This window comes from Sus scrofa, chromosome 12, assembly GCF_054392235.1.
Source record: "Sus scrofa isolate SSC_HxYL_T2T_F1_AM1 chromosome 12, Sscrofa_HxYL_maternal_Yorkshire_Landrace_v2.0, whole genome shotgun sequence".
NCBI lineage: Eukaryota > Metazoa > Chordata > Mammalia > Artiodactyla > Suidae > Sus > Sus scrofa.
This window is the reverse complement of record NC_139394.1, coordinates 36,981,955-36,995,938: the sequence shown is the minus strand read 5'-3', so window position 1 is coordinate 36,995,938 and position 13,984 is coordinate 36,981,955. Positions and strand designations below refer to the sequence as shown.

Sequence of the window (13,984 nt, the reverse complement as noted above, 5' to 3'; positions counted from 1 at the left end):
TCAGTTACAAACCACCTTTATTCATTTTACCTCCTTCCTTGACTCATTTCCCTTCACTCTTGATGCCCTAAGTTTGTATATTTCAATACCTAATGGAATATTTGCCGTCAACTTTGCCTCAGGCTTTCCCTCCCCCACCACAGGCTGAGACAAAATGTAATAACAATCCTGTGAGAAAGTCAGCATGAATATACCCCCATTTCACAAACAAGGAAATCGCAGCCCTGAGAGGTCAGGTCCAAGATCCAATAGCAAGTAAATGGAGGAGGTAGAATTTGAACTCTGACTTCAAAGCTCAATGATAGAAACTCTGCTATTATACCTTTTTTTTTTTTGGGTCTTTTTAGGGCTGCACCTACAGCGTATGGAGGTTCCCAGGCAAGAGGTCAAATCAGAGCTGTAGCCTCTGGCCACAGCCACAGCCACAGTGACACCAGATCCAAGCTATGTTTGTGACCTACACCACAGCTCATGGCAATGTCGGACCCTTAACCCACTGAGCAAGGCCCGGGATCAAACCTGTGTCCTCATGGATGCTAGTCCGATTCGTTTCCACTGAGCCATGATGGGAACTTCTGCTATTATTCTGCCTGAGAGACCTTGGTCTGGCAGCCTGTCCTCTTTTTCCTAGATCTTGATTCTGAAGATAAGGTTTTGTTCTCATTTTGAGTTCTGACAAGTCCAGAGTCCCTGTTTCTTGGAGCGGCTTTTTTTTTTTTTTTTTTTTTTAATTGTATTTGTACTGCGAAAAAACATCTGCGCCAACTTGGTTGAGGAGCAGTCGTAAGACAAAGCATATTAGAAACAGGAGCTCTAACCAGTCTTGACAGCTGGGTAGACAGATACATTCAGCAAAGGGAACATTTCTGACTGGGACAAGATTGCTCTTTCGGTTGTGATGAGAACTAGGGACCTTCAGACTTCAACCTGCCTGTCACTAGATAAAAAGAAAGTGTAACACCCTCCCCACCCCATTTCCTACCCACTGCTAGCATGACGGGTATGTCTTTGATTGCTAAAGGTGGCCGATTCTATTACACTGATGATCTAAAACAGGGTGGAAGCATTCTTTCCAGTTCCTATGCATTTTTTTAATAAAAATGATATATTCCGCTATTCAGTGATAAGTTTTGAAAAGTCAGTTGTGACTTCACAGCAAGAAGAAGACTGGTTTTTGAAGTTTGAAGGCATATTTCTGAGGAGGAAAGTGAACAGACAATTAATATTGGTTCTGCAGTTTGATAAACCCTTATGGATGCCCTACTTTGTAACCTATGTATCCTGTGATAGACCCTGGGGATTCAAAGGTGAATAAGAGTCCTTATAGGTTGACCAGCTATCTTGGTTTCCCTGGTTGCAGTGCAAAAATTGGGAAAGTAAATTGAAAAACTTTCCTAGGTAAATTGTACAGGTACCCCACTTGTACCCCAAGGAGCTAGCTCGTAGGCTAAAAAGGTGGGCAGTTATGGCAAGTGCATGTAGCTATAAAATAGTGTGATATGGGAAATTATGGAATAATCATAATATCTTTCATTTATATGGAACCTTCTCTGAGCCGAGCACTGTTTTATAATGCCTTTATATATATATCAGTTCACTGAATTCCTGTGAAGTAAGAACTATTACCACCTCCATTTTACGTAGTAAGAAATTGAGGCACTACTAAGGGGCACATCTGGGGTTCAAACCCAGGCAATATGGGTCTAGACCTGATATCTTTTTTTTTTTTTAGCATCTGATATCTTAACCTCTCAAATGCCTAAGGTGAAGAAGTAAGTGATTAGCTTTGAGGATGCTAGGAAGGGAGGGGTGAAGAAATGGATTAGAGAAGGTGATGCCTGTGCAGGAATTTAGAAGAGCGAATGAAAAATCTACTAGTAGGAAGGAAGGAAAAAGGCATTCTAGGTATATTAGCTCAGGTTAGAACACAGAGATGTGAACCATCCTGGTAGGTCAATGCCCTAGCTGGTAGGTCAATGTCCACAGGGGCCCTAATGGTATCTTTCAGGGTTCTGACACTTTCAGTGATACATTTTACCCACCATTCCAGTACCTTGGGAAAGAAGCCTGGAGAGGGCCAGACCATCAAGTCCATGTCATGATAGGAGCTTAGACTTCAACCTGTTACAAAAGGAAATCACTAGAGAACTTTAAGGGAAAGCTGGTATTTGTATTTTTAAAGAATTACTCTAGAGGCACCCAGGGGGTGATTTGAAGGGCTAGGGTTGTGTGTGGTGGGACCAGTGACAAGAGACAACCAAGTACGAAGTTGTTGAAAAAGTCTCTGTGAGAGCTAGTGACTTCAATTACAGTATATGACACAGGGATAGAGAGGGCTGCACAGATAAAGAATATGAAGAAAGTGGGCATCCTTGTCTTGTTCCAGATTTTAGTGGGAAGGCTTTCAGCTTTTCTCCATTGAGTATTATACTTGCTGTGGGTTTGTAATAAATGGCTTTGATTATGTTAAGGTATGTTCCCTCTATACCCACTTTGGTGAGTCCATTTATCATAAATGGATGTTAGACTTTGTCAAATGCTTTCTCTGCATCTATTGAGGTGTGGTTTTTAACTTTTCTTTTGTGAATGTGGTGTATGATGTTGATTGATTTGTGTATGTTGAACCATCCTTGTGAACCTGGGATGAATCACACCTGGTTGTGGTGCATGATCTTTTTGATATGTTGTTGGATTCAGTTGGATAAAATTTTGTTGAGAATTTTTGCATCTATATTCATCAAAGATATTGGCCAATAGTTTTCTTTTTTGGTAGTATCTTTGTCTGGTTTTGGAATTAGGGCGATGGTGGCATCATAGAAGGTCTTTAGGAATGTTCCTTCTTCTTCAACCTTTTGAAAAAGTTTAAGGAGGATGGGCATAAGTTCCTCTTTGTATGTTTGGTAGAATTCACCTGTGAAGCCATCTGATCCTGGACTTTAGGCAAAACATTCTCTGACATCAACCTTACAAATGTTTTCTCAGGTCAGCCTCCCAAAGCAACAGAAATAAAAGCAAAAATAAACCAATGGGACCTAATCACACTGACAAGCTTTTGCACAGCAAAGGAAACCAAAAATAAAACAAAAAGACAACTTACAGAATGGGAGAAAATAGTTTCAAAGGATGCAACTGACCAAGGGCTTAAACTCTAAAACATACAAGCAACTTATACAACTCAGCAGCAAAAAAAGCCAACAACCTAATTGAAAAATGGGCAAAAGACCTGAATAGACCATTCTTCAAGGAAGATATACAGATGGCCAACAAGCGCTTGAAACAATGTTCAACATCCTTGATTACTAGAGAAACGCAAGTCAAAACCACCATGAGATACCACCTCACACCAGTCAGAATGGCCATCATCAATAAGTCCATAAATAATAAATTCTGGAGGGTGTGGAGAAAAGGGAACCCTCCTGCACCGTTGGTGGGAATGTAAGCTGGTACAACCACTATGGAGAACAGTATGGAGGTACCTCAGAAATCTGTACATAGAACTACCACATGATCCCGCAACTCTACTCTTGGGCATCTTTCTGGACAAAACTTTCCTTTAAAAAGACACATGTACCCACATGTTCATTGCAGCACTATTCATAACAGCTAAGACATGGAAACAACCCAAACATCCATTAATAGGTGATTGGATTAGGAAGAGGTGGTATATATACACACAATGGAATACTACTCAGACATAAAAAGGAACAAAATAATGTTATTTGCAGTAACATGGATGGAACTAGAGACTCATCCTGAGTGAAGTAAGTCAGAAAGAGAAAGACAAATACCATATCACTTATATCTGGAATCTAATAAACGGTACAAATGAACCTTTTCACAGAAAACAAAATCATGGACTTGGAGAACAGTCTTGTGGTTGCCAAGGGGGAGGGGGAGGGAGTGGGATGAATTGGGAGGTTGAGGTTAATATATGCAGACTATTGCCTTTGGAATGGATTAGCAATGAAATCCTGCTGTGTTAGAAAAAGAAAAAGAAAAAAAAAAAAAGAAGAAGAAAATAAAGTGGAGCAGGCTTGGTTAGTGATTGGATGGAAGGGCTAAAAGAATCAGTAAACCTGAGGGTAACTTCTGTGAGCTTTGCTTGGCTGACTAGGCATGTGATAGTTCCACCAATAATTAAAAAAAAAAAAAAGACTACAGGGGAAGAGTGGATTTAAAGAAGAGGATGGAGAATTCATCTCTCTATAATGTGACTCCTAAGTGCTCTATATCCCTAGAGGAAGTCTGGATGATATTGCCTAATCCAAGCATTCCACACAAAAAGGAGACAGCTTGTCCTAAGACCACTTAATTTTTTGATCAAGAGTGAAATGATAATTATGAAAGAAGTTCTTGAAGACAGATAAGAAATAAATAGAAAGCAGAAGAGTTAATATAATATTAATGCAACATTATTTGGGTTTCCCACGAAGTAGAAAACATTTAATGCATTCATTTATGATATGGTATCCCTTCTAAGAAATATCTGTACTTTATAAAAGGCAGCAATACTTATCTGAATCCCTGCTGAAAAAATTTTAGGTAGCTTAATCCTGGAGATGGAATTTTTTTTTTTCAAATGATCCTTCTAGAACTCCTCAAATCATAGTACATTTACAGCTGTTAATTCCATGTATGTGGGTAGGGGAGTAATCTGAACATCTGAAAGTTCTCATAAATTCTATACCTGGATTCCTCTCATCCATGAAATAACTCACCCCCAATATTCCATGTTTGTTTCAAAACATAATTTAAGACTTTCACTATCTTGTCATCCTCAGGAAAATCAGTTATTACTAACAAATAATGAAAAAAATATTTATGTGGCCTACTTATTGAATTTTAAGTTTTTAAAAATGTCATCTTCAGCTCCATTCTCCTCTTCTAATTTCCTAGTTCTGATCGTACTTCCTTCAGAGTGCTCTATATCCCTTAGGAAGGGGCATGATCTCCTCATCCCCACATAAACTCTCATTTTTGGATTTCTGATGCATGATCTCTGGATTAAAGTGCATGAACAATGATCTTGATTACCTATTGCACCTTTTAACAAGAAATATTTAAATGGTGTTTCATGGATGCAGTAATTGAGCTTGGCATGACTTCTTTGAAATGATCAAGAATGGAAGGAGTGGAAGAATGGGGATCCAGGGAGATGAAGTGAATTTCTTAAAGACACACACTCAGCCTGGGAACCAGGAACCTTACTTTCCTGACATCTCTAACCACTAAGCAATGCTGTCTCCATCCCGTTAGAATACCATCATTGGTGAAACAGCTGGATCATGTGGGAGAATGACCCTGTTCTTTTGATTGAGTGGCCTGGGGATACTTTCTGCGAGGCAAAACGTCACCCATCTCTCAGATTTCCTAACTTTGGTTTTATTTAGGGAAGCATGCTGCTCACTGTTCCAACATCATCCATCCTTGTCAGCATCCAAGGCCACAACTTCATCTAAACAGCCAGTGATATACTGCAGATAGAGTACAGCAAAGACATTAAACTCTGATGACATTTATGTAGACTCTGAGTCCACTAGGGATGGATTGTTGCTGCCATAAAGTCTTGCAGTAGCCAGATAAACAAAAGACTAAGGAGACACAGTGGTGGTGGTAGGAAAAGCAATAGCTTTCTCCATTCGTTTTTCTCCTTTACAGAAGTTGGCTTACATCTTATTAGGAAATGAAGAAATTAAATGAGTGCAGGGATTTTGAGGGCCCAGCACAGAAGCAAACTCGTCCTTGATTATCAGTGGTATTTCTAGCAGCCTTGGCTGGGCTAACAACCAGCATGGGTAACAGGTACTTAAAATATCTCCCTTTCAAATCTAGTGCATCCTACCAGCCATATATCTTCATGGAATAAAGAAAGGACTTAAGAAAAATGGGTGTAAAGGGCAGTGGATCAAGTCAGGGTTTGCATGCATGTCCATTGTTTCCCCTTGGCAGGTATCCTCAACACCACAGTCTTAGGGTTATTTACAAGCATATGCTCACCCAGGATGGATAGAATGCTGGCATTCCACTCTGTGTGTCCAGCCTTCAAACTGGATTAAAGATAGTGATACACCTAATATTAGCACCAAGGGATGCATTCTTTACCTGAGCCAACAGGTATTTTGTAGCTACTCAGGAACCCGAGTGGAAAATGATCTTATACAACAAAGGAATAATGAATTTTTCACAGCTAATGCTGATCAGTTATACAAGCACAAAATGCCCTTAAACTTGCTGCAAACAAAAGCCCAATTATCAAAAATGGGGCTTCACTACCCCGACCTGTGCCTACCCACATGCACGTATATGTGCTCTTGCAGACCACTGTGTATGGGCTCGTGTGCATTCTTCATGTCCTGCCTGCAGCTAACTTTGTAAGATGTAGATTTTTTTTATATCATTTAAACTGCAGCAACACATACACATTTTAAAAATAATCGGTAACTAAGAAAGCCTCACATTCACACAGATGAAAAATGAAAGAAAGGTGCTAATAAAATGGACTTACCAGTTTAGGTTGTTTGAGGCAGAAGAGGAACAAGTGGTTGGTAATTGTCCAGAGCTTTCATTCAATAAGTCACATTGGCTTTGCTTTCTCCTGTGGCTCAGCCTCTGTGCAAAGCAAGCAAACCTCCTTCCTATTCTGTGTAAAGAATAAAATACGAAGAGGATCACTACAGGCAAGAGCCGAAGTCCATGATCACTAAGCTACACTTAATGCAAAATAAAAGAGCAAATGATGCACAGGGAAAGAATGGGGGGAAGGAAACAGCTTGGCTCAGAATCTAGGTGTATTCTTGCTAGTGCAGCCCTGGGAAGGCTTGATTTCTCAAGCTCTTGCTTGTTTAGTGAAAGAATGCCCTGACTTCTGTGCGTCTTTAGCCTGTTATATCTGTGATGTCCATTATGAGGGGCTGGCAGGGACAACAAGCTTCGTGGAAGACAAGACTGAATCAGAAATGGTTGTTAATCAAGAATGAGCAAAGGGGCAGTGAGGCAGCCATTTAGTTTTAGACCAAATGAATTGCAGGGAAAGAAATATTTTCTGGCATCCAGGAACCCATCCAGAAATCTGTGACTGCAAATGGTCTACAGCTGTCCTAGGACTAGGCACCTCCTTACTCCCACAGCTGCCTGGGGGCAGACGCACACAGGTAGCAGCCACGTCTTCTCACTTTGTAGCCCCCTGCACAATCCTTTACAAGCTCTCAGCAGGAACAAGGGCATCTTTAGAGAGCTCCCAATCCAATCGGGCTGCTCAGACAATGCTAGAGTTTTTGTCTAAGTAGGTTCTCAGAAAGTAGTCAGCAGTTCTGGGGCTTAGGACACCAAGAAACTCAGTCTTGGGAAGAAGATTCCGTGTTTCTTCCATGCCAGCCACATCTGGGTACACCTGGCTTCTTTCACAGCATTATGCTTTATGTGACTAATAAGACACACAGAATAGATTTCCTAGAAAGCTGCTTATGTAGGCATTTTGCATGTTTCTCTCTGAGATAAAACAGTGAATGACCTTCACAGGCTGCTTACTATGTTTAGGGAGGCATTGCCTACTGAAAGCACATATGAATATCACACATGCACGCACACACAGATACACACGCAGATAACGTCCCTAGCAACAGCATTGAAAATCTTTCTAAAGCTCTATTCAGAGTCCCTATCTGCCAAATGAAATCTTATCTGCTCTGATGACTTCAGAAATATTTCGGACCCATCTACTAGGCACTGATACCAGTCTGTGATTTATACCTGGAGCTGAATCAACTCGCCAGTTTTCAATGTGATCCTGTAGTAAATCAGGAGAAAGTCTTCTGGTTATAAACAAGAGGGTGGAGTGTTAACATTTGGCCTGGTAATTAATTAGAATCCTGGGAATGTCATCCTGTATCCCCTTTCTAGAGACAGCATCTCATCCTGGCAGTTTACAAGTGGCTGCTCTGGATCTTGGGTCTAAGGTGAGTTTCAGTGACATAAAACCTGGGTGTCCAAAGGAGGAATTCAGTGTAACTTTTCATGATTGTTTCACTCTTTCTTTTCTTGTTGAAAGGCAAAAATCTCTCTGTGGAATATTTTTTCTCTCTTTCACTTCTCGAATGTATTTGTCCATTGAAGCATTGATAGAAATAATCTAATTTGGGAATATGCATGCCCTGAAGGTTAAGAAGTCTATTTTTTCATCAAGGATTAAGAAAGAGTCAGGCTACCCTTTCACAGTTTAAGCCTAAATGATTGCCAGGTAAAACTTTACCCTTATCTCTGGGAAAGCTTTGACTTTAACGCAGATTTACTTAAATTCCTTCTGCTGGGGCAAGCCAGGTGACTCTGAGTAATTCTGCTAAGGTTAGGGGCGGCCTTATCAAGGTCATTAATTCAATCTGCTATGCACACCTAAGGGGATGATGATGCCTCCTGTGACAGGGGCATTTCTTTCTGGAGAAATGCTCAAGGTGGAATCATTTTATGAGTCTGTGTCTACGGCAAAGGAGATCCATTCATTCAACTATTCATTCATTAATCCAGTCTTCAACAGACATTTGTTAATACTTAGTAGGCTAGATACACTGTGCCAAATACTTTAATGTTACATATTATATTGTTAAAGCCTATTGATAACTCTCAAACAAACTTCAGCAAGATTCTCCGTAATCTGGCTCAACCTATCTCTCTAGCTTAATTTCTTGCCACCTTCCTACTTGCCTTTCTGAATGTCTTTGAGTTCCTTGGACATGCCATAGTGTCTTTTTATTTTCATTTGCTTAATCCCAAACTTTATTTTTTTTTTCATTTTAAAAAAGTTTTATTGAAGTACAGTTGATATACAATGTTGTAATTTCTGCTGTACAACAAAATGGTTCAATTATATATATACATATATCCATTCTTTTTCAGATTCTTTTCCCATATTGATCATCACAGAATGGTGGGTAGAGTTCCCTGTGATATACAGCAGATCAATTCCACATATGATTTTCTTTTCCCTGAATGCTCAGTCCCTTTTATCTGGCTAACTCAGGTATGGCCTTAGAGTCTTGATTTTAGATATCATCTCTCAGGGATATTTTCCCAGCCCCTGGGCTGTTAGGGTTCCTACTCCATGGTCCTGTAGGACCTCATACCTTCCCATTATCATATCCATCACATTTTGTTGTATTTACCTGTTTAACATCAGTCATCCTCATTTTACTGTAAGGGTTTAAGTGCAAAGTCTTTTATTCACTGCTCTGTCTCCAGTGTCTAGCAGAGTTCCCGGCACATAGAAGGCAGTCAAAAAATATTTAGTGAGTATTTTATTGACATGCTTAGAATGCAGTTATTCAATGAAGGATTACAAGGGTCTAAGAATTGAAAGGTATCCTAAAGTTCACTTAGTGCATCTAAGTTTTCTTGCCAAGTAGCCATCATTGAATGCTTGCGTCCTCTGGTTATTTCTTCTCGATTGTTCTCAGCCCACACTAATCACACACTTATTTTGTTCTATACCCTCTAGCACTTTTACAGCATGTTCTTGCTTTTTGTTCTCCAGCTGTTTTCTGGAGTTTGTCTCATCTCTACAAACTGGTATGCTCCATAACACCCAACATAAGCCTGCAATTATTTGATGCTGATTCATTCAATAACAAACATCTGAACAGGGAGTTAAATGATCAGTCTTGCTTTAGGAAGATTACTCTGGTATTAGGGAAAGGATGGGTTGGATCAGCCAGACCTAGACAGGATGCTAATAATGACCACAGCCCAGAGATGGAATTTAAAAGTAGCCTTGCCCTTTCTTTCCCTCTACCCTCCCCCATTGCCCTACCCTCCATATTACAATATCAGTGTTCTCAGAGCACTGGGGATGTTTGCTCCATACTCAGCACTTCCCCTCCACCCAATTCCACCCCCACGGTTAGTTCACTTACTTAGGTTATTCGTGAACATGTCTCACTGACTAATGCTCCCTTGAAGACAGGGATTGTATTTTACTTATTTTTTATTTGCCTCCTCTAGCCCTTACACTGCTGGCCTAGTGTCTTGCAGATAGTTAATGCTCAATTAATATTATATGAAAAGTGATATCATATGGTATTTGTCTTTTTCTTTCTGACTTCTTATATCTGGAATCTAATATATGGCACAAATGAACCTTTCCACAGAAAAGAAAATCATGGACTTGGAGAACAGACTTGTGGTTGCCAAGGGGGAGGGGGAAGGAGTGGGGTGGATGGAGAGCTTGGGGTTAATAGATGCAAACTATTGCCTTTGGAATGGATTAGCAATGAGATCCTGCTGTGTAGCCCTGGGAACTATGATGGAGCATGATCATGTGAGAAAAAAGAATGTGTACATGTATGTATAATTGGGTCAACATGCTGTACAGCAGAAACTTGACAGAACACTGTTAACCAGCTATAATGGAAAAAAATAAAAATCATTATATATAAAAATTATATGAAAAGCACTTTTTATATGCAAAACATTGGATGAAATATTATGGTGAGGAGGAGTACAAAGATGAATAAGACATCTTCTGAAAGATAAAAGAGATCTATTTAGTGAGAAAGATGCAACTTATTATAATACAGGGAAGAATTAAATAAGTGTCATAAAAAAGAATGAGCAATGTGGTAAGGAAGCACAGAATAATCATTACTTCCTTAGGGAAGATTCACAGAGAAGGTTGTATTTAACCTGGATCTGGAGGAAAGAAGACCACTGGAGGTTGAAAAGAAGAGAAGGGAATGGAGTCAATGCATAGAATTTCTATAATATTTAGGGAATGACAAGTAGTCCAGCTGGGCTGGAATAAATGGTGATGAAAGGACCTAATGGAATTTAGGTCCCATAAGTAGGCGGAGGCTAGAATGAGGCTGTGTTAAGTGAGTCTGGGTGTTCTGGTACTGGCTCAGCGGTAACAAAAGCAACTAATATCCATGAGGACTCGAGTTCTATCCCTGGCCTTGCTCAGTGGGTTAAGGATCCAGCGTTGCAGTGAGCTGTGGTGTAGGTCGCAGACGTGGCTCCTCGGATCTGGTGTTGTGGTGGCTGTGGTGCAGGCAGGCAGCTACAGCTCCCATTCGACCCCTAGCCTGGGAACTTCCATATGCCACAAGTGTGGCCCTAAAAAAGCAAAAAAAAAAAAAAAAAAAAAAGAGTTTGGACTTAATTGTATAAGCAGCGGAGATCTGAGCAGGAGAATGTCAATGCAGCAGATTAAAGATCCCTCTGGTCTAGCCATCATGGACTGAAGTGGTAAGAACCTGGAAGCAGGAAGACATTGATGGAGAGGGTCTGCGAGAAAGTGTAAATTAGGAAATTAACATAGGACACCCTTTGGAAGTAGAATTTGTCAATGGTACAGGAGGAGGAAGTGAAAGTGAGAAAAAGCTGAATTTTAATTTGCATGAGGGCAGATGATGGTGACATCAGTTGATCCCAGTACACAGACACAGAGATCATTTAAGCATTTGTGTAATGGTCTGAGTACCTTCTGAAGACAGAGGCGAGAAGAGGAGGCTAAGTCCTTGGAGCCAGGTAAATGTGTCTAGATGGCTTTGAAGTCATTCAGCAGCAGCTAGAGAAATCAGTACAGGCTGCGGCAGATGAACAACTTGCAGGGCCCTTTGCAAGGGAATGGGTGTAGGGTTTCTTGAAGGAAGAATTCCGATTAAATGTGAGGGTTTGCCGTTTCCCATCTTGGAGCTGTTTAGCTCGATGGGAAGAACGCGGGTTTGGGATGGGAACTTTGAGCTTGAGTCCTCCAGCTCTCCTCACCAGCTGTGTGACCTTGGGCAAGTTATTTTCCATGATGAGGTCTCAATTTTCCCACTTGTAAAATGAGGGAGTTCAGCCAGTTAAATTCCAAGTTTCCATTTAGCTCTATATTGTTCTCTGATTTATGAAGTGCACCATTTAAAATTTCAGAACACTGGTGAAATTAGGCCAAAGCCCACCAACATCAGAAGCTACTAATGTGCACGCTTTCCTGAAAAGTCATGCCCATATTTTGAGAATGTCCATTGCAAATGCATGTCTGCCCTGCAGTTAGTTCCCTGTGGTTTGTTTGTAAGACATAAATTTAAATTGATCACTTTTTGATGACCATTTTCTAACAATTTTTCACTCTTTTTTCAGCAAAGATTTTTTTCTAAGGGGGTGCCTTTTCGTCAGAGTCTCAAAATTAAATTATGGGAAGAAAGCGGCAGTCCCTTAGTGTGGTCAGCAAAAAGTTTGGTCAGCCTACTTCCGCTCCCTAATCTCCTGACCTTCCTCAGGGTGCGGCTGCTCAATAACGGCTCTGATTCTTTTTTCAGAAATAAAATGTGCTACTTATCGAAAGCTGCTAAAAAGGAGACAAAAAAAAAAAATAGGGAAAAGAAAACTAACACCCCAGGGTGTATCTGAACATGCTTATTATGTGCGAAGTTGTTAGTAATGAATGTGAAACTCTTCCTCCTCCCTCTCAATTTCTAAGCCCCAAAGAAAAAAAGAAAAGGAGGTGGGGGAGGGCATTGGCTATTCAATCCCAAGCAGACCTTTTCAAAAGGTGCAGACTGTTCATAGGCATGGTATTTCTTGATTATTTTGTTTTAAGCACCCGTTGACCTTTCAGACTAAAAGTAAAGGTCCTTAAATATCCTGAGAAACCCTTTTTTTGGATTTTTTTTTTTTCTCTAAGTCTTGGAAACTAGACTCATGACATTCAAAAAGACTCTTCAAAAAGAGATGGTCCCTATGACTTCTGGTGTGATTTGATGACAGGGTGTTTATCTGAACTAATCATGTGAGATTTTCCAGTGTTGCATTTTTGAGAAATGGGATTCTCTTAAGGAGGTTACAAACACTTCACTGAAAGCTTTCCAAGAACAGCTTCATTTGGCCTCTCAGCAGCCTCTCGCTGGGCTGCAGCACCGATGTGATAATCAGGGTCCTGCTTCTGAAAAGTCTTCTTGTTCTGGCTGCCACCCTCCTTTCAGTCATCATTAGAATTCTCAAGCTATGAATCCCCTATTGTCTGTGTGAGCCCAGGATCCCCCACACCATGCAGAGGAAGGAATGTGAACCTCCTAGGTCTGGCTCTAAGTCTCAACCTTATCCAGCAGGTCACAAAGCCCCATTTATACGCAGCTCCAAAGTTTTATCATAATTCTTTATCTGCTCAGCCCCATATATCCTCTAGGGCAGACAGGAGACGTTTGGTAATGAGGCTCATTTATCCTCATTTTCTCAATTGGCACACTTAAGGTTCTAATATTTATGTTCACACTGTCCTAATTTTGGATGTCAAAGATACTATACTAGACAAGTAGCATTGCTGAAGGATAATTGAACCACGCAGAAGAGTTCACCAGAGTCTGATACATGATGTGGTTTGTCATATTACCAATCATTGCATCAGAAATAGTTGCTTTTGATAACTCAGTGAAAAAAATAATAAATGCTGCCATTTATCAAATGCGTCCTAGGTGTCATGAAGCAATATCACTGAATTCTCCTGCAAAGAGGACTACCCACTTTTTACTGATAAAGAAATTAAAGTTTGGAGAGATTAATTAACTTCTTTACATGCACTTTGGAGCTGAGCTGAGACTCAAACCCAGACCTTTGACTGCCAAACTCATGGAATTTTTACCTCACTCCTTTGCCTTTGCAAGTTGTTTTAAATTAGTATGATGTACTTATTTTTTTAATCACAAATACATGAGGAATTATGAACTTAGAGCTGTTAAAATGTTCTGACCAACTGAGTAATGAGATTTGCTCTGATAAACATTAATTAGCACATTACCTTGTCAGAGTAGGAATTAGTGGCAAATATTTCACCTATCAATAGGTGGCAGCATTCACCTAAATCTGTCCAAGAGGAATTAGCACAGGTTACTTCTCACAAGTATCCCTAAGGCCATCTACGTTCTTTGATGCACTGGGTTTTATCATAAAAAATAGCATTTACAACAAACGGGTTGCTAAATGGATCTTGATTCTGCCTCTGCATAGTGAGAGT

The 13,984-nt window shown here is 40.2% G+C and overlaps 1 protein-coding gene across 2 annotated transcripts in view; it reads right to left on the bottom strand.

Moving 5' to 3' along the window:
* The window catches only part of ANKFN1 (ankyrin repeat and fibronectin type III domain containing 1), a 343,361-nt gene that overhangs the window by 186,450 nt on the left and 142,927 nt on the right, over positions 1-13,984 (bottom strand). For both annotated transcript variants that reach the window (XM_021067257.2, XM_084983129.1), the window contains exon 3: positions 6,506-6,640. In XM_021067257.2, the coding sequence (XP_020922916.2) occupies positions 6,506-6,640 (135 nt within the window). The remainder of the gene's footprint in view (positions 1-6,505; positions 6,641-13,984) is intronic.